General features: G+C 42.2%; 2 protein-coding genes across 3 annotated transcripts in view; one reads left to right on the forward strand and one right to left on the reverse strand.

The window, feature by feature from the left end:
• Positions 1-1,232, forward strand: part of PLCD4 (phospholipase C delta 4) — a 36,751-nt gene extending 35,519 nt beyond the window's left edge. For both annotated transcript variants that reach the window (XM_063288876.1, XM_063288877.1), the window contains exon 16: positions 1,019-1,232. In XM_063288876.1, the coding sequence (XP_063144946.1) occupies positions 1,019-1,122 (104 nt within the window). In that variant the 3' untranslated portion in view covers positions 1,123-1,232. The remainder of the gene's footprint in view (positions 1-1,018) is intronic.
• Positions 1,233-5,478: 4,246 nt separating this feature from the next.
• On the reverse strand, positions 5,479-22,351 carry ZNF142 (zinc finger protein 142). The gene is made up of 11 exons (XM_063288878.1): positions 22,262-22,351; positions 21,790-21,868; positions 19,186-19,262; positions 18,390-18,694; positions 16,841-16,930; positions 16,236-16,754; positions 12,707-13,519; positions 11,931-12,108; positions 7,899-11,106; positions 6,553-6,658; positions 5,479-6,173 (listed from the first exon to the last, which is right to left on the reverse strand). Exons 4-11 carry the CDS (start codon positions 18,643-18,645, stop codon positions 5,686-5,688), a joined length of 5,658 nt encoding a protein of 1,885 aa, XP_063144948.1. The 5' UTR covers positions 18,646-18,694; positions 19,186-19,262; positions 21,790-21,868; positions 22,262-22,351; the 3' UTR covers positions 5,479-5,685.
• Positions 22,352-22,891: the final 540 nt, after the last annotated feature.

Consider the following 22,891-nt stretch of genomic DNA (forward strand, 5'->3'; position numbering starts at 1 on the left):
GACCACTATTTATATATACAGGGAAAGCATCATGGGCTATATCACCCAGCATGTTTCCAAATTTAAAGTTCTAGGATCCCTTAGCTGGCCGCAGCTAGAGTGTAAACATGCTATACTGTACATACCAGTGAGCCCTCATTAAACTGGTTTAATCAATAAAATATACACAATAATTCACCAAGTTCATTTTTAGTTCAAACATATTTTTTCACAAGTTCACTCTTCACTACAAAATATCTAAAAGTAACTTTGCAGTATAGAAAAACAAAGATATAGAGACATGGACTTGGACATGGACATGGATGGATCAACTTTCAGAATTCCCCTCAATGTACTTTCTCCTCATTATTTGGATTAATTATTGCAAATGTTGTTTAGGTGTGTTTCTTATCTATATCTGCTGCTGTAGCAAAGCCAAACAAGATGTTGTGTAAGAGAGAGAGCTCATACTGTCTTGTCTTGTGAATAGGAAATAAATATTGTTCATGTATTGCCACCTTGGGTCCTCAAATAAAGGTGGTGGAGGAATATGGAACGTTTCAAAACTATCTGAAGGATTAAAGCTCAAAACTTGGTCCAGTTCAGGCTGGAATCAACTGCGAAAATAACCTCTTTCTAAAGACAAGGTTGTGTGCTCCTTCTGGCTGTTTTACAAGGGCCAATCCAGTGCTTAAAACTGTGATCTATGTATGCAAATATTTGGGTGTCTTGCATTGTTGCCATTTATTATTTCTAAAGGCTGAGGTAGCAAGGTTGGAAAAGACCTATTGCCAGTGAGAGTAGGCAGTTCTGAATGAAACAACCAATGGGATTCCATTCAGGGCTGGCCTTATGAATCTAAGTGGCCAGTGCAGGCAGGTGGGAAGAATGGCAAAATACTGGAAAGAGAAAAGCTCTGAGTCTCAGAGTGTGTCCGCTGTTCTCTTGGTTAGCTTGTTCCTGAAGATGGAGAAGACAGAAAAGGGGTCTGCCTTGACCTGCTTAAAATGAGGCTTTTGTACCTTCTTTTCCCATACAGGATATCGCCACATCCATCTTCTTTCGAAGGATGGCACGGGGATCCCACCAGCATCTCTGTTTGTCCACATTCAGATAGCGGAGTTGTCGACTGAGAACAGTTAAATCACATGTCTGCATCACACAATGCAACTCTTCCTTCCCTGCCCCTTTTAGTTTGGAGAATGAGGGTGAATGAAAGAGACAAGACACTGAAGAATTTCTTTTTTTTAATCATCCCATCTGCCAACCATCTCTTACTTCTTTGCAGAACAGGACTGGACAGAAACATGGTTTTCCACTAGTGTATTTATTTTTTAAAAATACCAATTCTGTTATTTTGCTGATGCATTTATTTATTTTTGTGATTGTGATTTGCACAGGTCTCACCTATTATAAAATCTACCTCCACCTTGTACCATTAACACTCTACCCCACTCTATACCATGTTACACCATGACAGAGCAAAATTCCTTTAACAACTTTGCCCATAATCGTGGGCTTATCAGGGCAGCTGTGTTGAAGTGCTATTGACCAGGCACTGTGCCAGCAGAAATGTATGCTGGCATAAACTGTGCTGCCCCTATTGGTAATGTGTATTCTGCAACAGTAATGAGGCTGGTGAAAGGTTTGTCCTTAGGCACCGTGGGCAAAGCCTAAGAAAAGAATTAATGGATTCCTCCAGCCTCATTTCCCTTGTAAATTCCAGTAGGAAAACAATCACTAATCACTCTCCCTTATACGGGTCAGAGGTGGGTGACTGAAGGAAGGTGCTTAGAATGATGGATTAGCCACCTGTCAGATGTGAAGCAGGAGGAAGTGTCCCTGATGTTCCTGCTTGGTACAACTCTTTCAACTCTGACATGGCAATCAAGCTTTTCTAAAGACAAGACTACTGTTCTGTAGAAAGAGTGCTAAATCCCTGTCCAAACATAGTCTGGCTGATACGTGTAGACAGGAGGATGACCTTGACAGAAATATGCAAGAATTGTTACACAGGCAAAAGGAGTGCAAACATTTTTTAAGCCCTGGGAAACAAGATACTATTCAGAAGGAGCTCAAGCAGATGCCTCCCTGATTCACTGGGTTATAAGAAAGCGGGGTGGGGGTGGTACAGCACAGTCAGACTTGCAAAATTGATGTCAGCCCCACTAGGTAGACCAGACCAGGAAATCAACTCTATAGGAAGACTAGAACTACCTTTACTGAGATTGGCTATACAGGTAGTCCTCAGTTACCGACCACTTGTTCAACAAGATCACCATTTGCAACCTTCACAGCTGGCTTCTGACAAACAAAGGCAATGGGGAAGATTAGAAGCTGGAATGCCAGTTCGAGAATCTAAAGAAACAAAATTGGTAGCTAACATGTACTGAAGAGAGAAATTTGAAGCTGTCTCTAGATCGACTAGCACGCCATTAGAATTATATTTGAACCTGCTGAAACTAATCAGAAGGACCAATGTGGTCCTGAAGTTTTATTTCAAAATTACCTTTTCTGGTTACAGCTTGCTCACGTGCGATGGATACCACATCCATGCTTCACTCTCTAGCTCGCCTAAACATCCAAGACACTCGGCTTTCAACAAAGATGTGCTTAACTCAGTGTCTAAAGCAGTCGTAACAGTACCTGGAATGCCATTTTCTCCAGATACGGCTTCCTCTATATGGATCTATAGAAATTAACTGTTTTATCCAAATAAATGTATTACTTAAGAGAATGGTCCAAATTACTTCTAGAGTAGAGGGGTTTTATTGTTTTTATTTTTATTGTTTTAATTTCAAAATGAATGTTATTGCAATGTTTATCAGTGTGTTAGAAAAGAAAGCTAGTCTTGGTGGGTGACACTGATCATGACCCCAGTCTCTGAACCTCACTAACATTAGCTTCCTCAGGAGCCTATTAACGTAACAAGATAGATTCTGCAAAAGCAGAACTTAAGCTTCACGTGCCCCACTTCAGATACTTTGGTTCCATGTGATGTACAGGAAGAAGTTAAGAAGGTTAGGGAACATTCATCACCCTCTCCTTCTTATGTCTTTGGCTTATTCCCCAAAATGTTGTAATCCTTCAGAATAAGTGAAGGGCCCTAAAGGGAAAAGTCTGGTTGAAAGCCTATTTAATCATGCTGAGTTTTTAGATTTGAGTTTCAAACTCAAATCAGAGCAGAATCATAGCAGTTACTTTTAAAAATAAGTACAAGTTTTGTGCGAGCAATTTCTGTTAAAGGTTTAGAAAGTAGAGACATGCAGGATATCTATTTTGTACGATACTTTTCTAAATGTAGAGCAGAAAGTCTCATGCAGCCTAATCCTACGCTTGTTCAATAAAAACTGTAAGATTTAGTCCCTGGACAGTTTGCATAGGATTACATTGTTATTGCAACAGACCTTCCTAGTACAGATGGAAGGTTATGTGATACATTCATGCAGGTATTAGGCAAATCAAAGGAAAAGGAGACATAAATGTGAACAACAGGAACAAACTGGACAAGAAAGTACCATAGACTGCAATGGGGGAAAGGGGAAGGTAAAATTTGCTTGTTTTGTTTCGCTACTTTTGTATGCCTGCTTTTGGCTATATAATTTCAATTCCTTTGGCTGATGAACTGCAGACAGAATAAAAAAAAATTGAGGGCTGTATACAAAAGGGACAAAGAAACTATTAAACCCTTTTTCCCCAAAACAGTTTTTTGCATGTCCCTAGAAGAAATATATACTGCGGTGGAATTTTGTCAGTTCTGTGTACTATAGAAACTGGAGAACTAATCATAACATGAAAGCGTATTTGCTTGTCTGAATATCCACAAAAATCAGCATGTTTCAGTTCACATACAATCATGGTTTTATGGTGTGCAATATACATTAAGAATTTGTGCTCTTGATTCTGCACAGCAGAATCAAACTTAGATTAGGAAAAGAAATCATTCTGCTATTCAGTCATCAGACACTACTCCCTCTTCCCAGGCATAATTTCTTGGGAAAATAAAGACAAGGATATGTAACCAACGCATTATACAGAGTGGATGTTTGCTTTAGTACACAGAGTATGAAACTTATAAAGACACATTATTCCATGCCTGCTTTCTGCAAGTTTGAAACATACAGTTTTCAACCCTCTACAAACATGTCACATTATTTGCCCTCTCCATAAAAGTGCACTGTTGAGAATAGCATCAGTGGACAGTCTGAATGAAAGGTATTTCAAACTTTCCAGAACAGCTTATAATAGGCTTATTAAATGCAGTTACTGTATAATCTTTGCTTGTCTAAAACACCTGAGAAGGAGTAACTCAGTAGACACAACTCTGCCTCCCGTCCTTCTAGAGCAGTGTTTTTCAACCTTGGCAACTTTAACATGGGTGGATTTCAACTCCCAGAATTCCCCAGCCAGCAGTTTTCCTTCCTAAGAAGGAAACAAAAAGACCAGAACACATCCTGTCCAGCAACCAACACCAGACAAACTATCAGAGAATACCCTAATCAAGAAACTACCAAGGAAAAAACCACGCCCCCACCAAAACTGGAAGGGCAAGCTATTGTATATAACAGGCAACAAACCCCACACTCATTCACACTGGTGATGTTACCTAGTTGGGTAATGAAATGTCTGCAAGCAAACCACCAAGCACAGAGAGCACCAAGGACTCCACAGTTTTTTCAGAGTTTTGAGTGTAGAATCGTAACAGTTTTCCTTCTGGAAGCTTTCCCCTCCTATTCCCTGTCTTAAAATATGTATTAAGATTAAAAATGGGCCTGAAAAACAGAAATGTCAGGCCACTTGGGATTTTGAAAAATCAGAAGTGAAACACTGTGCCATGGAAATTGAGCTATTTTGCCACCCAATTTTGGTGATGCAATCTCTGTGAAGTGGGAGAAAGTATAATTGCCAATCACTAACCTAAAGCAGTGCAAAGTAGCAGCAAAATAAAGCCTCTAGGAGATCTCATCATATGATCGCATTAAGAGCTGAAGCAACTGGATTATTTCAAAGCTCTAAGACCGGCATGTTTCCAAGCTCTTACTGGGAAAGAGGGAATTTCAAACCTCTCTCCCATCCCTACTCTGCTGCTAGTGTAATCATGATGTGCGCACATTTTCTTACCTGTCAAAGTTAAATTGTCCTTTTCCAGAAAGCCTTGAGATTAGTGTTTGCTGAACAGCCATGCATCTCCACACGTTAACAAAGGGGTCTGGAAAAAGGTGGAAACAAGAGGAGCTATTCCTCTTAGAATTCATTAGGCAGAAGGCTGCTGGCACGAAAAAAATTTCTGTGCACATGAAGTTCAATCTGGAGTTCTTTGGATGCGTCTGTCATTTGCATTTTGGAGGAGCTGTCTGAACAATTTAGCAGAAGTATCCTTTACCAAATATATGAACTTAAACCAAATTGTCCCATCACTGAAGGCTTTATGCAGAAACCACAAGAAGTTTTATCACCATCGTTCTTGCCCTGCTCTGTAAATCAAAGAATTACATGCCATCAAAGGAAATAGCTTTTATATAATCACATATTTTACATCACATATACAGAGATAAATAGAAACACAGCACGAGAGCATTCACAGGTGGTGATTGCCCCAGTGGTCATCAAGCATCTCAGACCAGACCTCATGTACTGCTGGACAAGAACTTCCACCCAACTCTGGCTCATGGAAACTACAGCAATGAAGTCTTGATGTACAGGTCCTTAGCCATGTGGAGACATTTGAGCCTCACTTTCCTCTAGGTGCTTGGAGGAGGAAATCTCAAGCTGAACATCATGCAGATGGACACTAAGGGTACTTGGGTCCTTGCCCACCCCTTTGCTGAGATCCCCTTCTATTTCTTCTTGCTCAGGATGGTGCTTCTGCAAATGCTTTATCACTTGGAACTTCTGCTTTGCCTTGTAGCTGCAGAAGCGGCAGAAGAAAGGGTGTTCATTTGTGTGAATGAGATAGTGATGCCGAAGACCAGCTGCCCACCGGAAACCACGGTAACACACATTGCAGATGTATGGCTTTTCTTCACTATGCTTTTTTAGGTGTGTCTTGAGGAGGAACCGAGTCTTGAAGGCCTTCCCACACTGCTCACAGATGAAAGAACGGGCGTCACGATGTCGTGTCTCCTTGTGGATACGAAGGGCATCAGCGCGGTTGGTACAGTAGTTACACTCATCACACTGGTATGGCTTGATCCCTACACAGAAAACAGAAAAACACAGTAGAAATGAAGATGAGGCAATATTTCCACACTATCAAAACAAAACCTTCACTCGTTGGCTTTCCACTGGAAGAGACCTTAATTCTGTTGGATGTTGCAGGATGCCTCATGTCCTGGGGAAGGGAAAGCTCAGCGATCCTCACCCAGTGCTGCACTGAACTAGATGATAACAATAAGCAAATAAAAAATGTATCCAGGAGCCCAACCTTCCGGCATGCACAATACCCAATGGAAATACGGTAACTCTTAAGTGAGTAATTAAAACAACTTTCCCCTTGCCATAAGTTTTTATCCTGCAAAGCCTGCACTGTCTGATCCTAAAAGCCAAGCCCACTTCACTTGTGTGAAAAGTTACCTGTATGCTTTGTCATGTGGTACTTCAGCTGATTCACCCATTTGCACTTGTAGCCGCATTCCGGGCAAAGATACTTTCGCTCCTCCTTATGGATACGCATATGGTACTAAATAGAGAAAGGAAAGTCAGGCCTACAGGAGACACTAAACTCACTTGAAGTGTTACCTGCTCACACCAAGTATTATAAACTTGATCCAGACCTTAGGGACTGAATGGACTATGCAGAACTGGACAGATTTCTGGCTTGTAGGATATAACTGGTTGGTGGACTTTGAGATTTGAGTATAAAAATGGAATAACCTGGAAAATGATTTGGAGTAGGTGCTTTAGACTTCGCAGGAGGAGGACATTTCTCGACTGTTCCCTCAAGCTTCTTCTCTTAGACTTAGTGGACTCTTTAGAGCAATTGTACTTTTCAGGCTCACGTAGAAGCATGAATAAAGCCATACTGCTTTAATGAATAGCAAACAGATACTGTGCTCACGCAAGGGCCAAAGCACTGCTAAATCGTTTTCAAAGTGTGCACAGTCCTATTAAACTGTGTGCCATGCAACTAGGGATTTCTTTTTAGTTCCAGAATTGAACTGAGTTCATATCCTTCTGTATAAAAAGTCTATTCCTGATTATTTCAAGCTGTCTTCAGAGTGTAGATTAGATGGAAGTTGTTTTTGTTGCTATTAGTATTAAACTTTTCAGAGTGAGAAAGATTTGCTCATTCCCTGGTTACAGGGTTTCCAAAAGGATCTGTCGCTATAAAGGAACCGCACTGCGTTTTGAATTCAATTACTTTCCCATATCAAGAAACCAATTAATCCCAAGAGAAGACAACATCAGATAAAATGACATGGAAAATAAAGACAGAGATCCTTCCAGTGGAAAAACAAATCTGCTAATCAAGCATTAGATCATAAAGATGACCCAAGACTGTATCTGTTTGAGGGACAGAGATACAATCCATAGTGCTCATCGCCGAGAGCTTTCACAAAATAAGATGTCAGTTTGCTCTGCACTAGGCAAATAGATGCAAATACAGATCTGACTGCAGACTGTAGGAGCAGGAATGAATTCTTTATCCTATACATTATAAGACCATGGGCAGAAAAGTCACTTAGGCAATTTAACTTAATGGGAAGCCATTCCTTAAAGTGGGTTAGGCACCAAGCTACCAGGTCCAAGTGTTCTCTTCTGCTCCAATGCCTGAAAAATCTGATCCCTGAGATACTATACAACTAATAGAGTCTCACCTTTGCCATGGGAGTACAGTTCCTGTTTCCAGGAAACCTTTTTACCCATCTTCTACAATAATCTTCTACTATCAACTCACCAAAGCTGCCCAAAGTTCTCACCTTGAGGCGTGAAGGGTCGGCACAGGCATACTGGCACTGATGGCACTTGTAAGGTTTCTCCCCAGTATGGATGCGGATGTGCCATGTGATCTTTTGCTTGTTCTTGGTGGTATATTCACAGTCAGCACATTTATAGATGCGGGTGCCACCATGGCCTTTCATATGATGGTCATATACCAACTGATGATGACAACCAAAGTCACAGAATGTGCATTTAAATGGACTTTCAACAGCCACAGAGGGTTCATGAGCCTCCAAATAGTGGCTCACCAGCTGCTGCCGTTCCTTGGCTGCAAAACTGCAGATGTCACAGCGGTGATTGAAATGGAGTTTCTTATGCTCCTCCAACTCCTCTCGAGTACTTAGCGTTTCCTTGCAAGTAGCACATTCCAGATGTGGGTGCTGCTTTTGGATATGGCACTTGAGGGTAGCTTCACTGTGGCAAACAAAGGCACAGCGAGGACAGCAATAGGAGATCTTTTCTTCATGCTGTCGCAGCGTGTGTTGCTTCAGGGCTATTTCGGAACTGAAGCGAGCTTCGCAGCGGGAGCAAGCAAAATTCAGCTCCCCTTGATGGCAGCTGTTGACGTGGCGAGTGATGTCATTCTGAATATAGCCACTGTAGTCACAGAATGGGCAGAAGTGGGTGGGCTTCTTCTCATGGACACGTAAACGGTGAATGCGCAGTTTGGAATTAGTGCCAAAAGTTTGGCCACAGGCAGTACAGGCAATGCGGCCCACACCGGTGTGCAAGGACTGGTGAGCGTCCAAGCGGTAACGCCGGGTGGTGCTGAAATCACAGTAAGGGCACTTGTGGGGCTTCACGCCTTCATGCTTGATACGGACATGCTGGCGGAGGCAGCGCACCTGCTTGCAGGTGAAGTCACACTGGCGGCAGGTCAACTGAGGCCGTGCGTTGAGATACTTCCGATGGAGCTTGCGGTGGAGTCGTAGAGCTGCAGCAGCCTTGGAGGTGAAGGGGCACAGTGTACAGCGGAACTCACCCAGCTTCAGGCAGCCACGCTTTTTGTGAGTCTTCAGAGCCCGTTCCTGGTGGCATGTGAAAGGGCAGGTAGGGCAGGAGAAGTGGCGCCCTTTATGTGTGGTAACTGGAGGTGAAGACGTTACTGCCACCTCACAACACTGGTCCATTTCCTCACAGCTGATGTGTTCATTCCTCTGTTCCTCTACTATCCCTGGGGATGTGGTGCTGTCAGACCCCTCAAGCAGGCTAGTGAGGAGAGCTTCAACATGTCCCTCGGACTGGTGGATCTTGAGTGCCCTCTTAGAACGGAAAGGTTTACAGCATATGAGACACCAGGACTGCTCCAAGCCACGGCAGCTATCCTCTACGTGGGAGCGGATGGTGGATTCTCTTGAACAGAGGAAGGAACAGGCCTTGCAATGGAACTTGCCTTGTTCCAGGAAGTACCTCTCTGAGGCACAAATGGCAGCATCTACCATAGTCTCTGGCAATGGTTCTTCTACCACAGATTCAGAGTCATGATGAGTTAACTTGTCCTGCAGACTGATGGCCAAAGATTGTGCATCAGGAAGGACAGTGGGCACAGATTCAGCATTAACAGGCCTGAGTTCTACTTCCCAGGAAGCTTCTGGCAGCTTGCTCACCTCTGCCTCATCTAGGATTCCTGTACTATTCTTTCTGATTGCTGTTCTTTCCAGACTCCTGCTGCAGGGCAATACAGCAGCAGGCTGCTCTAAGCAAGCTGCTTTTCCACTATTCTTTTTCATTAGAATTGGACATTTCTTACGGAGATGAGTATTCAGTCCCCTCTGCTGCTTAAATAGGGCCCCACACTCCTGGCACATCAAAGGACATTTCTTGCTTTGGCAACCAGCTTTGCAGTGCACCAACATTGACTTCTCCTTCCTGGTAATGTAGGAACATTTCTCACACTTGAAGACCTGGCTCTTGGACTGAACTACCAACATTTGCACTCTGCCTTCAAGGACCAAGGTTTCTGCCTGCTCTTTGTCCTGCCTCCTTAGAGCTTTAAGTACTGATTCTGACTGAAAACCCTCTTCTGAAGAAAGTGCATCTTCTGGAGCAAGGGACGTCTCGGGGCTACTATCAAGTTGGAGGGAATCTTGTTTTAACACCTTTGACCAAGGCTCTGACTCTTTGTACCCCAAATCCTGCTCAGAACTAACTGGTACCTGCAAAAGTTCAGAGTTCTGGCTATCACCATTACTATTCTTTAAATTCTGAAGAGCATCTTTTTCTCTGTTTCCACCAGTGTCAAAGCTGACATTTTTCTCCAACTCTGCACCCTCATGGATCTCTGCTTCTTCTTCAAATTCAGGGATATCTTCAAGAGTAGGTTCACTCTCCTCCAGGATAAGTGAATCCTTGGAGCCTAACACCTGATAAGTCGACTCTACTTTCTGGGAGTTTAGAGCTTTTTCGTTCTCTGGCAAAGCTGCAGGCATCCCTTTGGCCAGCTGCTCAAGAGCCGGATCTGAGTCACACAAGGGCTCCAAGTGCAGAATGCAACTTTGAGCAGATTTGTCAAATTCCTCCAGACTCTCAGAAGATGCTTTTGTAGAGAGATCTTTTGAAGAAGCCACTTCTGTGTTCTTATAATCTTGTTCTCCCATTGATTCTTCTCTTTCTGTCTCAATGTTGCCTTCATTTGGACCAAGAGCCTTCTGATGGCAGTTTTCTTCCGGGGCCTCCAAAACAGGGAGTTTGTGTTTATCCTGACATGGTTCTTTTCCAGACAGGGAAGGGCTTGACTCTGAGTGCAGAGTCATGGCAAGGTTATAGCTCAACAGCACTTCAGTAGACGAAACTTCCAGCTCTCTACTGGCATAGTTCTCCTGCCAGCCCTTGTCACCAGGCACATAGCCATGAACCTTGCGCTTATGGAAAAAGAGACTAGTGTTGCTGAAAGTACGGTAAGTACATAGGGCACAACAGAATTCTCTCTGTTTGGTATGCTTGCAGTTCTCGTGGTTGAGCAGGGCTTGCTTGTATTTAGTCTGGTAGCTGCAATACTGGCACTGAAAAGAGGGTATCTGATAGTCCTGGGAATGTTTGGACTTCATGTGCTTCTGCAGCTCATACTTGCGTTTGCAAGCAAAGCCACACACCTCACAAATCAAGGACTTGCCCTGATGACGCAACTTGTGGCTGCTCAGTTGGTCAGCCCGATGGCAGCGATAGGGACACTGGTTACACTGGTACCTAGTATAAGAACAAGAGTGAATCAGAGATCGGAAAGAAATGTCAGCAAAGGCAGTCTTCCCCAATCTGATGTGCTGGGACAATTCTCAGAATTCCCAACCAGCGCAGCCTTCCACAGGCTGGGAGCAACTGAGCAAAAAACTACTTTGCTTTATAGCAGAGTAACCATTATTACCACCCACAAATCTACAAAGCTAATGATTTCAGCTTTTTATTTGTAAACTGGGAAACAGGCAGAAGAAAACTGTTTATTAGGTTCACTGAACCATTTCACAGAGGATTTGAATAGGGGTTGCCCCAGCCTAAAACTCCTAACTCTCATTGTGGTTTTGTTCAATGACTGGAGATGTACAGCTTGTAATGCAGGACTGCAATAGACTTCACCACAGATTCGTCATGTGCTAGAGAAATAGTTTCTGCCGAAAAGGCAGGATATAAATCTAACAAGCAAAACAAACCAAGACCAAAAACATCCTCCCTCATATAATGCTAATGCTTTTATCACTAGCATGTCAGTCAGGTCTTCCCAGATACTAATGGGTTCACGGTTACCATCCAGACACTGTAGCAAGCATCCAATTCACACAATAGCTCAATTTGTCTTAATCAGCAATCTTGCCCAGTCTTTGACCTTGCATCATTTGAGTATATCCAATTTTTAACCATACCTATGCTGAATGGCACAGCACAGTCCCAGACCTGCATGGAGATTATTTCATGAAACAGATATGGTGTCCACTCAATTCTAGTCTTGATTTAGAATAAATTCTAAGAGCCATCCCTAGAAAATGAGCCTAAGTAGTGAGGAGGAGGTCTCTGAGTACCTGAGATCTCCTGTGTGCTTCCGCATGTGAACGTTCAAGTAGTGCTTCCACTTTGTCACATAGCCACATTCCGTACACATGTAGTTCTTATCATCAGAGTGGGTCAGCATATGTTTGGAAAGGTAGCTCACGTCTCGGCAAGTGAAGTCACACAGCTGGCATTTGTGAGGCTTCTCTCCTAAAGTCACAGAGCAAACCGGAAGCTGTGGGTCGATGGCCCTGCCCCTTGAGGTCAGCAGATTAAATTTAAAATGGAGTTGTAATCTGCCACCCCTCCCCCCCCACCCTGAAAACAAAGATCTAGAACTTTTCACAGAGCCTAGAATAGTATGGAATCCGCACAAGCTTGGTGGATGAGAGCAAAACATACACGCAAGAGCTAAGTATTTTCAGAAAGCTAGGGAGAAGGAAACACGATAATCTAATGAGCGCTTAAACTTTTCCCAGGCTCCCTTGCTCACAAAGCCCTGATCAGCTAAAACATTTAAGTAACGTATTCCATTTGCTCTCTTCTCCAATAAAGGAATGCATTAGGGATATATACAAAAAGGGTATATGCAAGTATTTGATCCTGTGAGAAAAAGGGCCAAAGGAACTCCCCAAGTCCCAGCCTAGCCACTGATATGAATTACAAAAAGCCAATAACTGACCCCTGCAGTGCTGAACTCTGGATTACAGGCCTGACTTGCAGAGCTCTGCTGGAGAAGAGACACAGGTACAGAGTAAGCATGTACTTGTACACATGCAAGTATCATCAAGTTGAGAAGAACACTTGCCTGTATGGAGAAGCATGTGCCGGATGAGGACCCGCTTGTGCGCAGTGGCAAAGCCACATTCTGTGCACTTATGTATCTTCTCGCTGGCGTGCATCTTGCCAACGTGGTCATGGAATTCCACTGAGTTAAAAGTGGCAAAGGGGCAGAAGCTGCACTGGAGCTCCTCATTTCCTGGGTGGCCTTGCTTCTTATGCTTGCGGAAGACATGCTTGTTGGAACAGATAAAATCACATTGTTGGCAGTGGAAGGCATAATGGGTTTTGCGATGTGTCTCCATAATCTCTGTCGAGGGGAAAAGCAGGGAGCAGGCATAGTACTTGCACTCCACTGCTTTAATGCCATGAACCTCCCTGACGTGCCTCAGAAACTCCTTGCGATCTTCAGTGCCATAACTGCAGCCAGCCTGAAAGCAGCTCAGGTGCTTGGGCTCTGTCTTGTGGGTCTTCAGATGTTCCTTGAGGGTCTGGCTCAGCTTAAACTTCTCTTTGCACACAGGACAAGAGTAGACATCTGAATAGAAATTGGAGATATCCTCATGCATGCTGGCCATGTGCCTGTTGAGGGCATTCTTCTCAACTGAGCTGTAGTGGCAGAGTGGACAGTGATGGGCTTTCTCTCCGGTCTCACGCATCATATGGATCTTCAGCTTGCTCTTGCTGGTGAAGAATTTCTGACAATTTGGGCACTGCAGCCTTGGGTCTGGGAAGTGGAGGTGAAGATGTTCTACCAAGTGTGTCCGCTTCTTGAAGCAACGCTTGCACTCTGGACACATGTGGGTCTTGAACAAATATTTGGATTCCTCAGTCACATTTCCTGCACAAGACAAACCACAGTTCATTACAGAAAAATGAAAAGTAGAAGGCTGTTATGTTTTTGCTCACCTCCAGGAAAAATCACCTTTCTGAACAGGAATCTCTTTCCATGTTTTCCTACAGAACTCCAAGTTAATGACTGTTAAGAGCTGGGATGATTTAGAGGCAATCTGAGAATCTATTAACACCTACCAGAGAATAGCTATTTTACACAACACCCTATTTTACTCCAGAAAAAAAAATTTTTTAAGTGACTTCTAACTTCCTTTTCAACAGATAATTACAATCGTATTATCCCTCCTCCCTCTTAGATGCTATACAATTCCCTTCAGCCCCTCATTTAATCCACGTCTTTCTTAATCTTCAAATCCATAAATCATCATTTCATGTCTTTCTTCTTTCAGCAAAAAGTCCATATTATGTTTCCAATCTTTCAGAAAGTGTTTTGTTGCTCTTTTCTCTGACCAAACAGGTCAGTTTTGCCATTTCTACGAATTCTGACATTTTCATAATCCATTCCTCCACTGTGGAGGTTTCATTATTCTTCCATCATTGTGCATACGATAATCTTGCTGCAGTTACCATATACAAAATCAGTCTACCACGTGTCTTTTCTTTGTCCGTAAGTCCCAATAAAAAGAATTCTGGTTTCTTCCTGATATTAATCTTTAAAATCCTTTGCATCATTGTGTGAATTTGTATTCAAAAGTTCTTAGCTTTCTCACAAGTCCACCATGCATGATAAAATGTCCTTTCATGTTTTTCACATTTCCAACACTGGTTTAAAATACCTTTGTACAAGTTTGATAATTTCTCTGGTATCACATACCAATAATACATCATTTTATAATATTTTTTCTTAAGTTATGACACAGTATAAATTTAATACCAGTTATCTACATTCTCTCTCAAGTGTCCATCTCTGTTATATCCAAAATTAATAGCCCATTTTGTCATGCCATCTTTAATCTGTTCTTCAGTTTCAAATCTTAACAAAAGTTGACAAGTTTTTGCAATTAGATGTTCATCATTTGTGTATAATTCAATTTCAAATTCTGTTTTGTATTTTTCAATTCCAATTGTCCTTTTATCCATATTAAACCTTTCTTTTAACCGTGCATATGAGAACCATTGAAAAGTATGACCAGGCAATGTTCTTCATCTTAATTTCTAACTTCATCTTAATTTCTCTATCCTCCTGTATTAATAAGCCTTGATATGTTAGCCATTTCTCCCTATCTGCTATTTCTCTCCTACAAAATGCTTCCTATGCTGAGGTCAATAAAAGTATCTTCAGGCACAACTTGGGTTTATATTTATTCCATACTCTCAATATGGCACTTCTCACTTCAGATTTTTAAAATCCATGTTAACTTTAACTTTATCATACCATAAAAACCAATGCCAACCAAATTTACATTTGGTTTTGAAGCAGTGGAAGAAATTTTTGTATGAACTCAAATTAAGAGGCAGACCAGTTCAGAGAGCTTTCCTTCAACTTCAGAGAATGCTACAAAATGCTGCTATCTTCTGGCTTCTGGAACAGCTTTTTTCAAATAAATGTCAGAAGCTATACTGCTGCCAAAAGAGGTAAAGCCTCTACATATGAGAAGTTGAGCCTGAAACACCTTTCTTATCTTGGAAGACATTTTCTTGCCAAAGCTTTCCTCTCTTTCCACCTCCTCTGTTATTTCATTGCCTCCATTTGGAGGATTGTCTTCATTGACCAATGATCCTTGATATTCAGGAGGCATTATCACCATTGCTATCAATGTGTGCCCTCAAACCAGGCACCGTTTCTATTACCTCCCAGCCACTCTGAACTTCAACAGATTCTTTAGCTGCACTCAGTATTTCTGTTCTTCTTTGAACATAAAACGATACAAACCAGAGACACAGTTTATTCAAAGAAAAAGATTTAAGATGAGCCATGGAAATGCAAGTAACTGCTTACTGCAAGTAAAAATTACAGGAACAGGAACCAAAAAGGGTTAAAGATGGATGCATACCAGATGGAAATCAAGCTTTTGTATTTAACAGGAACAAAGATTAAATATTAAGAGCTCTCAAAAAAGAAACTGTTGCTTTTAATTTCCATATTCCCCTGAAACTGCTCGTTAATCCTGTCTGTTTCAGCTATCATCCCTGCTCTTGCTCTCTAATCTAATCTTCTGAGTGATGTGAAAGGTCCCTTGTGCAAGCACCGAGTCATGTCTGAGACTCCGCTTTCATGACGTTTTCCTGGCAAACCAGAGCAGGGTGGTTTGCCATTGCCTTCCCCAGTCGTCACCTTCCCCAGCAAGCTGGGTACTCATTTTACCGACCTCGGAAGGATGGAAGGCTGAGTTGAGCTGAGCCGGCTACCCGAGAATCCAGCTTCCGCTGGGATCGAACTCCGGTCATGGCGTGAGTTTCGGTTGCAATACTGCCACCTACCACTCTGCACCACACCAGGCTGTTAATCTAATCTTCTACTACTTTTCAAATTACATTTCTTTTGATTACCATAAATTTACAACATTACTGGTCTGCTGGCTAATACAGAATCACTCACACAAATATGACATAGCATGGATACTAATTTCAATAAAGCTGCAGTAGGTACACAACAAAATGAAACCTATTGTAATTCCAAAGTTCTGGGGCACTGAGTGACATGCATCAGTCTACAATATTCCTTTCCACCCATCCTACTCAAGCCCAGAGCATATGATTACCTGTGTTTAGAAGCAGATTATCTGTCAATCCCTTTTTCATTATAGCAGGGAATTTGCGCTCTGCGCTCTCAGCCACTGTCTCTGTGTCCTGCTGTATAGCTTCCTGAAGATGGATCTGCCTGTGTAGCCCAAACTGCTTGATGTTTGCACTGATAAAGTCACAATGGTCACAATGGAATGGGAAGTGGTTCCTACGATGAAGCTCCATGTCCTCACGGTTTCGGAACAAAACTGGGCAGCCACGGTACGTACAGGCTACTGGTGAGACCTGGTGAACATGCCGGAGGTGTCCTCGGAGCTCCTTGCGATCTTCTGAACTATATTGACAGCCCACTTCAGGACAGGCTTGGACACCCTGGGGTTTGTGGTGTTCCTTAAAGTGCTCTTTCAATTCAGTAGGCAGTGCAAATTCCATTTGACATACAGGGCACAGGAGAGGTTCACTGCAGAACTGAGGGTCTTGCCTGCTTTCATCCAGAAAGTTCTGTCCTTGTGCCTGGCCAACAGTTGCTTGTTCTCCTGAAACAGATAGTTTTCATTAATAAGGCTTAATGATAATCCTTGGAGCTGAGGGAAGTTTACAAGTCGTCATCTGAAAAGCTCACCACACTGATGCTGGGAGAGCAGGCTGGGATCAGGGAAGCTTCGTCCACACTGTTCACAAAAATAGAGTTCTACAACTTTGACCAAGACCTCTGCAAAAAAAATGTTGACATTTTATATTAAAAAACAAGCATGCCCCTCCCTCTCACCCCTCAGTGCCAGTGGTATATATCTAGCACAAATTATATTCAATTTTCTAATGTCTGTCATCACCACCTGTATGAAACAATGACCATAAACAATGTCCTCTATTAATTATATCAGAACACTATTATGTGAAGCCTATCATTTATTTTAATACACAGTATTGGCCTCAAATGGATTTGTGGGGCAAACTTTCCTTGCAACAGGTTCCCAAAGCTTTATTCAAAAACAGGTTAGAGTATAATACAATGCTTAAAAAACAACAGTAACAATCTCTCCCAAGATGGATGAAAATAAGTTACGATTGAAATAAAGCTTTCTTTAAAGATCTTCTAAAAACCACACTGGGATTGGGGGGGGAGGGCAGGGACAATTTTAAGAACCTCTGGAGGTACGAAGTTCCAAAGTATGGGGACCACCACAGAGAAGGCCTGTGGACTCATCCATGTCCTCCTAACTTCAGAGAAAGGGGAAATAAATAAATAGCCTTCCCAAGATATTCTTACCAGACAGGCAAATTCAATTCCATGAAGGCAGTGCTTGATGTAACCTGGTGCTATGTTAAACAGGGTTTTGTAGATACTTTGAATTGGACCCAGAAGCCTATTGGACCCAGAAGCAACTTTAGGAGAGGTGTTACCTCACAATAGTGGAATTGACCCAATAATCTTGCCATCACATTCTGGTCCAACTGTAGCTTGCAGGTCATCGCTAAAGGCTGCCCTCAAATAGTACAATACAGTAATCCAGTGGGGTGATATTCAAGGCACGAGTTGGGGGTGAACTGTCTTGGTCTAGGTAGGGGTGCAATTCATGCACCAGCTGAAGCTGGGTAAAGGTCTTCCTGGCCATGTCCTCTACCTGTGCACAAGTCCAGGGAGACCCCCAAATCACATACTAATTTCTTTGTGGGGGAAATGACACTATTTGGAGTAGCCACTGGGACTGATGTTCTTGGACATTTAAGGATATACTGTATAGCAACTTGGGAGAAATTTAATCTGATCTTATTTTGCCTCATCCAGACCCTGACAACCTCCAGGCACCAAAAAAGTTCATGGCATCTCCCGCTGGCAATGACAGCTGAGTGTCATCAGCAAACACAATTCATCCCAAACCAACATATGAACTCACCCAGCATATTCATGCAGGCTTTAAGTACCCCTGTCCCTTGATAATCCACATACACACACTAAATGCAGAAAGATCAAGGCATTCACTGAAAAGTTCCATTCCCTGTTACATGTCCTTGCCTGTTCATTGTTTAGAATAAGCATGCCTTGACTAGAGAAGTGAAAGCCCATGAAAATAGGAACATCTGGGGAAAGGTCACTTTTTTCAGGCCCTTTTATTTTTTTTATGATATGGAAACCAGAAAGTAAATGATTCTGTAAGAGTACAACATACCTGTAGGGTTGCCTGGATTGCTGAGAGCCATGGTACTACTCATGGCTTCTACGAATATTTCAACACCACCTGTCTCTGTACCTACAACAGAAGCCTCTGTTAAGAGCAAACTCTGTCCCACTGGTAGGTTTTCACTTGAGAGGCCATGGTTGTCTTCATTTCCTGCAATTCCTGGACCAGGTAATAACAGCTCCTGGCAAAGAGCACTCATTTTGTCTTCCTCAGTGGATTCTCTTGCTACTGCTCCTCTGCTCATTGTCTTTCCTCAAATGGCTTTACACCATGACATACAGAAGATACAGATCCTGTTAAAGAGACAACAAACAACAGGACAATTGCTCTTCTACAGAGAAGCAAATAACGACACACATAATGTTTTTAAGGAAAATGGGGACAGAGTGGACTGATAATACACAATATTAACAGAGGAAAAAAAAAGAGGAAAGCAGATGACAACCATCACAGAAAACCGTTCTACATGAACACTTCTTCTCCCTCTCACAGGGAAATTGCTAAATCAGCTGTGGAGGAAGATACCCAAAGAGGAAGGGAGCAAGGCCTCCTTAGTTAGACTCTTCCCTTCCGTTCTAGGGCTATTGCCACCATCTGCCCTGCAGAAAGGAGACTAGAAGTTTAGTTACTTTTCAGTATTTACTGTACTTGTATTTGTAGTTGTTTATATAGATTCTAAACGCTTTGAGAGGATTGGTGTCCTTAAAGGCGGGACATTAATAACTGTAAAAAGAAATAAATACAGTTAGTGAGTATCATTGCCCAATATTGGTAGTAGCCATACCTGTCTAGAAGAAAATGTAGTACAGCAGTGTGTGATACAGGATGTGAAATCATTCAGTACTTCAATCTCCCGGAGAACTGAATAAAAGAGGAAATATTTAGTTTTGCAGATACAGATACAATGGTTTTCATACTTAAACTCTGAAATAGGTGAAACCTGAACTTACATGCATAAGGGTTTCCATTGGAATATTTTAACTTTAAATAAGTAGGATTTTAAATTGGGGCAAACAAGGATTATAAAGGATTTGAAAAAAATTGAGAGATAATGTTTTAATCCCATGAAGTCAGGATGAAAAGGGAAAGGTTAAAACTTCTTCTACCAAAATTTTCAATTTAGAGCTGCAATACACTGGTATGTTACCACAGACCGTTGATGGAGTCAGATAACATACTGTATATTATTTGATACAATAACTGGATGTACATTACATATTAAGTTATAATATGGTTTGTCTGAGTCTAGCTTAGTATTTCATATGAGAATCCAGTTGTTGCAGCTTGTATGTCATAATTTATGACTTACTGTTTTGTGTAAGAAGAGTCAATTCTGATTTTTCCCCACAAACTGTAATTAAACAAACCATGGTATGATACATCAAGTCTGATTTACCAATTGGCATGCTAATACAGACAGTCAAACTAACCTGAGCTGAGGAAGCTCATGCCAATGTAGGTTTATTATATGTACATTTTCAATTTTAATCTAGAGAATATGCAGAATTTTGCTTGCTTTTTTCACTTTAGCAGATAGCATAGTAGTATCTTTTTAAATGCCTCTTATATGCATGTCTGTCTGTCTGTCTATCTATCTCACAATCCTAATAAAGCCCATTATTGAATTACTTAGAATTATATCTTGCAGAATTATTTATTTTTCTAAAGCTTAGCATTCAGTGGTCTTGGTCAAAACAGCATAAATAGCTGGATCATTACTCAACTATAGCCATTCCTGATCTGCCTCATTCAGACAGTTAATTATATTATGGATGAAGGACTACTTTCCAGTACAGAAATCACATTAGATAATTTCATAGGCTACAGATGCAAAGGAAAAACCAGCAGAAGGTATTTAATATTTTTGATCTGCACTCTCAGAAATTAATCTACACTGTAACTGATGTTACAGAAAGGCTGAGAGATTTAGTCACACACAAGATCATTTAAAGAACAAGCTCCAGACCAAATGAATATAAGTAACTACTGGCTAAGGTATGAAAGTGCCACATATATCTGCAAAGAATAATTCTATCAGGAAAAATGAGGGGCACTGTTTACAGTTACATGCACTGCAACTTCTGCTGAGGGAATATTTCACTGTGATTGTGTGCCATCAAGTAATTGTCGACACCTAGTGACTACATAAATAGATTTTCTTCATGACGATCTGTCCCTAACCTGGTCTTTCTAGTGCACTCATCACCACTGTAACTGAGTCCATCCACCTTGAGGCTGGTCGTTCTCGTCTTCTCTTTCCTTCCACCTTTCCCAGCATTACAGCCTTTTCCAGAGAGGTGGGTCTTCACATAATGTGTCCAAAGTAGGATAATTTGAGCCTGGTCATTTGTGCTTCAAGTAAGAATCCTGGGCTGATTTGTTTGAAGATCCATTGATTTGTTTTCTTGGCTGTCCATGGAATTCTCAGGTGTCTTCTCCAACACCAAAGTTCAAAAGCATCAATACTCTTCCAATCCAAAGTCCAACATTCATTTCCATAGAGCGTCACAGGAAATACCGTGGCTTGCATGATTCTGATCTTTGTAGGTGTAGACACATCACGGTATTTGAATATCTTTTCCAAGGCCTTCATGGCTACTTTACCAAGTGCTAGTCTGCGATGTATTTTTTGACTACTTGTTCCTTTACTGCTGATGGTTGATCCTCAAAAGCAGAAGCTATCCACCACTTCGATATCTTCATTGTCAATTCTAAGGCTGGTTTTATTTTCTGTCCCACCTTTATTATTTTTATAAATAACTCAAGGTGGTGAACATACCTAATGCTCCTTCCTCCTCCTATTTTCCCACAACAACCCTGTGAGGTGAGTTGGACTGAGAGAAAGTGACTGGCCCAAAGTTACCCAGCCGGCTTTCATGCCTAAGGCAGGTTAGTCTTTTTCATCTTGCTCCTTGACTTTTATTACTAGGGCTTGCAGATCCTTTGCATTTTTGGCTATCAGGGTAGTGTTATCAGTATAGCACAGGTTATTGATGTTTCTTCCTCCAATTTTAAAACCACACTCATCTTCTTCCAATCCAGCTTCCCTTAATATTCAGCATATAGGTTGAATAAGTAAGAGGAAAATATACAGCCTGTCACACTCCTTTGCCAACCTGGAGCCAGTCTGTTTCATCAGGTTCTGTCCATACTGTACATTATACATACCATGTATTATTTCACTGTACATTATCCTGTATTTCTATTTCCTGGACACAGGATTCCTCCATGATGTCTCTTCTAGATGCTTTCAAGCCTCCCAGAGTCATTGACAGCCGGGTGACATACAAGTTTAATATATTATTATTATTATAAAAAATAGTAGTGATTAAGAATGTTGCCATCTGACTAGGCAGAGAAGTTAAAGGAAGAAGAATAACTCACACACCCAGTTTCTTCTTCTCCTTGTGGGCTTCTTCTGCAACCTTCTGGATTCTGTATGCCAGGCACGAACCATTCTTATCAGTCTCTGAAGTGTAAGAGAAAAGATACAGGAATCACCAATTTGATGATAACATCTTCTGGGTCCGAATTACAAGTAGCCCATTCTACAGTACTAGCGAGGTTCAGTTTGATCCGGGGCCCGCTCCTCTCCAGGCCTCTCACCGCAGACCCCTATTGCAGTACCCATGTTCAAAAGCCCCTTAAGCATAAGGGATAGCCGAGAGCAGCACAGAGGCCCACCCCTTCTCCCCCCAGCCGAAAAAGCCAATTTGCTCCTAGAAGCACGTCCTCTAGGACGTTCAGATGGGCTCCCCATTTCTCCCTCCGCCCCAGGGTAGCCCTACTGCCGCCCCTCGACACAAAAGCTTGTCCCGATTCGCGCTTCCTCTCGCATCTCCCCTCCTCACCACTTACACTGCCCGGCTCCTCACTCCAGGCACCGTGTCAACGATTCCCCCTTCCCCGCGCCGGTAGAAAAAGTCACCATATTTTCCTCTCTTGCCTCTCTCCCCCTCCCTCTTTGTGCTGCTTCGTCCGCTCTTTCCCCGAGCAACTCTATGGTTACCTTTGACGGACGGCTTCGGCGTTCGGGGATCAGAGGCAGCGGTATAGCGTAGAGCGTCTTCCTATCATTGCCGCACGGTCGGTGCCTTAAAGCAAAGTAGGAGAAGGGCTTGTCATCTTCTCACAAGTCAAGATGCAGACTCCTGCGGCGAATGTTCGTGTAGGAACCAAGGAACCTAATGCTTCCTCAGGAACCACAGAGTGTAGGATGATTTCATAGCGAGTAGTTGGCCTCGGAAATGCCAGCCTTCGGTTGTGAGGCGGAGGATGAAGATTAAGATAGGAAAATTAGAGTCACCCATCCTAGTCATTTCTCATAAAGAATTCCTGCTTTCCACTTTCATGTCTATTATAAAGTAGTTGGGGACTCTACAGAGGTTCCACTGAGTCTATACAAGTCGAGGGGCTATAAATGGCTGCTTTCCACTTTTACTCTAAACCACTGTTTCTCAACCTCAGCAACTTTAAGACGAGTGGATTTC

Source organism: Candoia aspera, chromosome 1 (genome assembly GCF_035149785.1).
Source record: "Candoia aspera isolate rCanAsp1 chromosome 1, rCanAsp1.hap2, whole genome shotgun sequence".
NCBI classification, from domain to species: domain Eukaryota; kingdom Metazoa; phylum Chordata; class Lepidosauria; order Squamata; family Boidae; genus Candoia; species Candoia aspera.

Coding starts and splice junctions, on each gene's coding strand:
- ZNF142 (XM_063288878.1), bottom strand. CDS start 18,645: ATGAGCAGAGGAGCAGTAGCAAGAGAATCCACTGAGGAAGACAAAATG. Junction 16,931..18,389: donor CAATCCAGGCAACCCTACAG/GTATGTTGTACT, acceptor TTTTTTTTGCAG/AGGTCTTGGTCAAAGTTGTA. Junction 13,520..16,235: donor TAATCTGCTTCTAAACACAG/GTAATCATATGC, acceptor TGTCTTGTGCAG/GAAATGTGACTGAGGAATCC.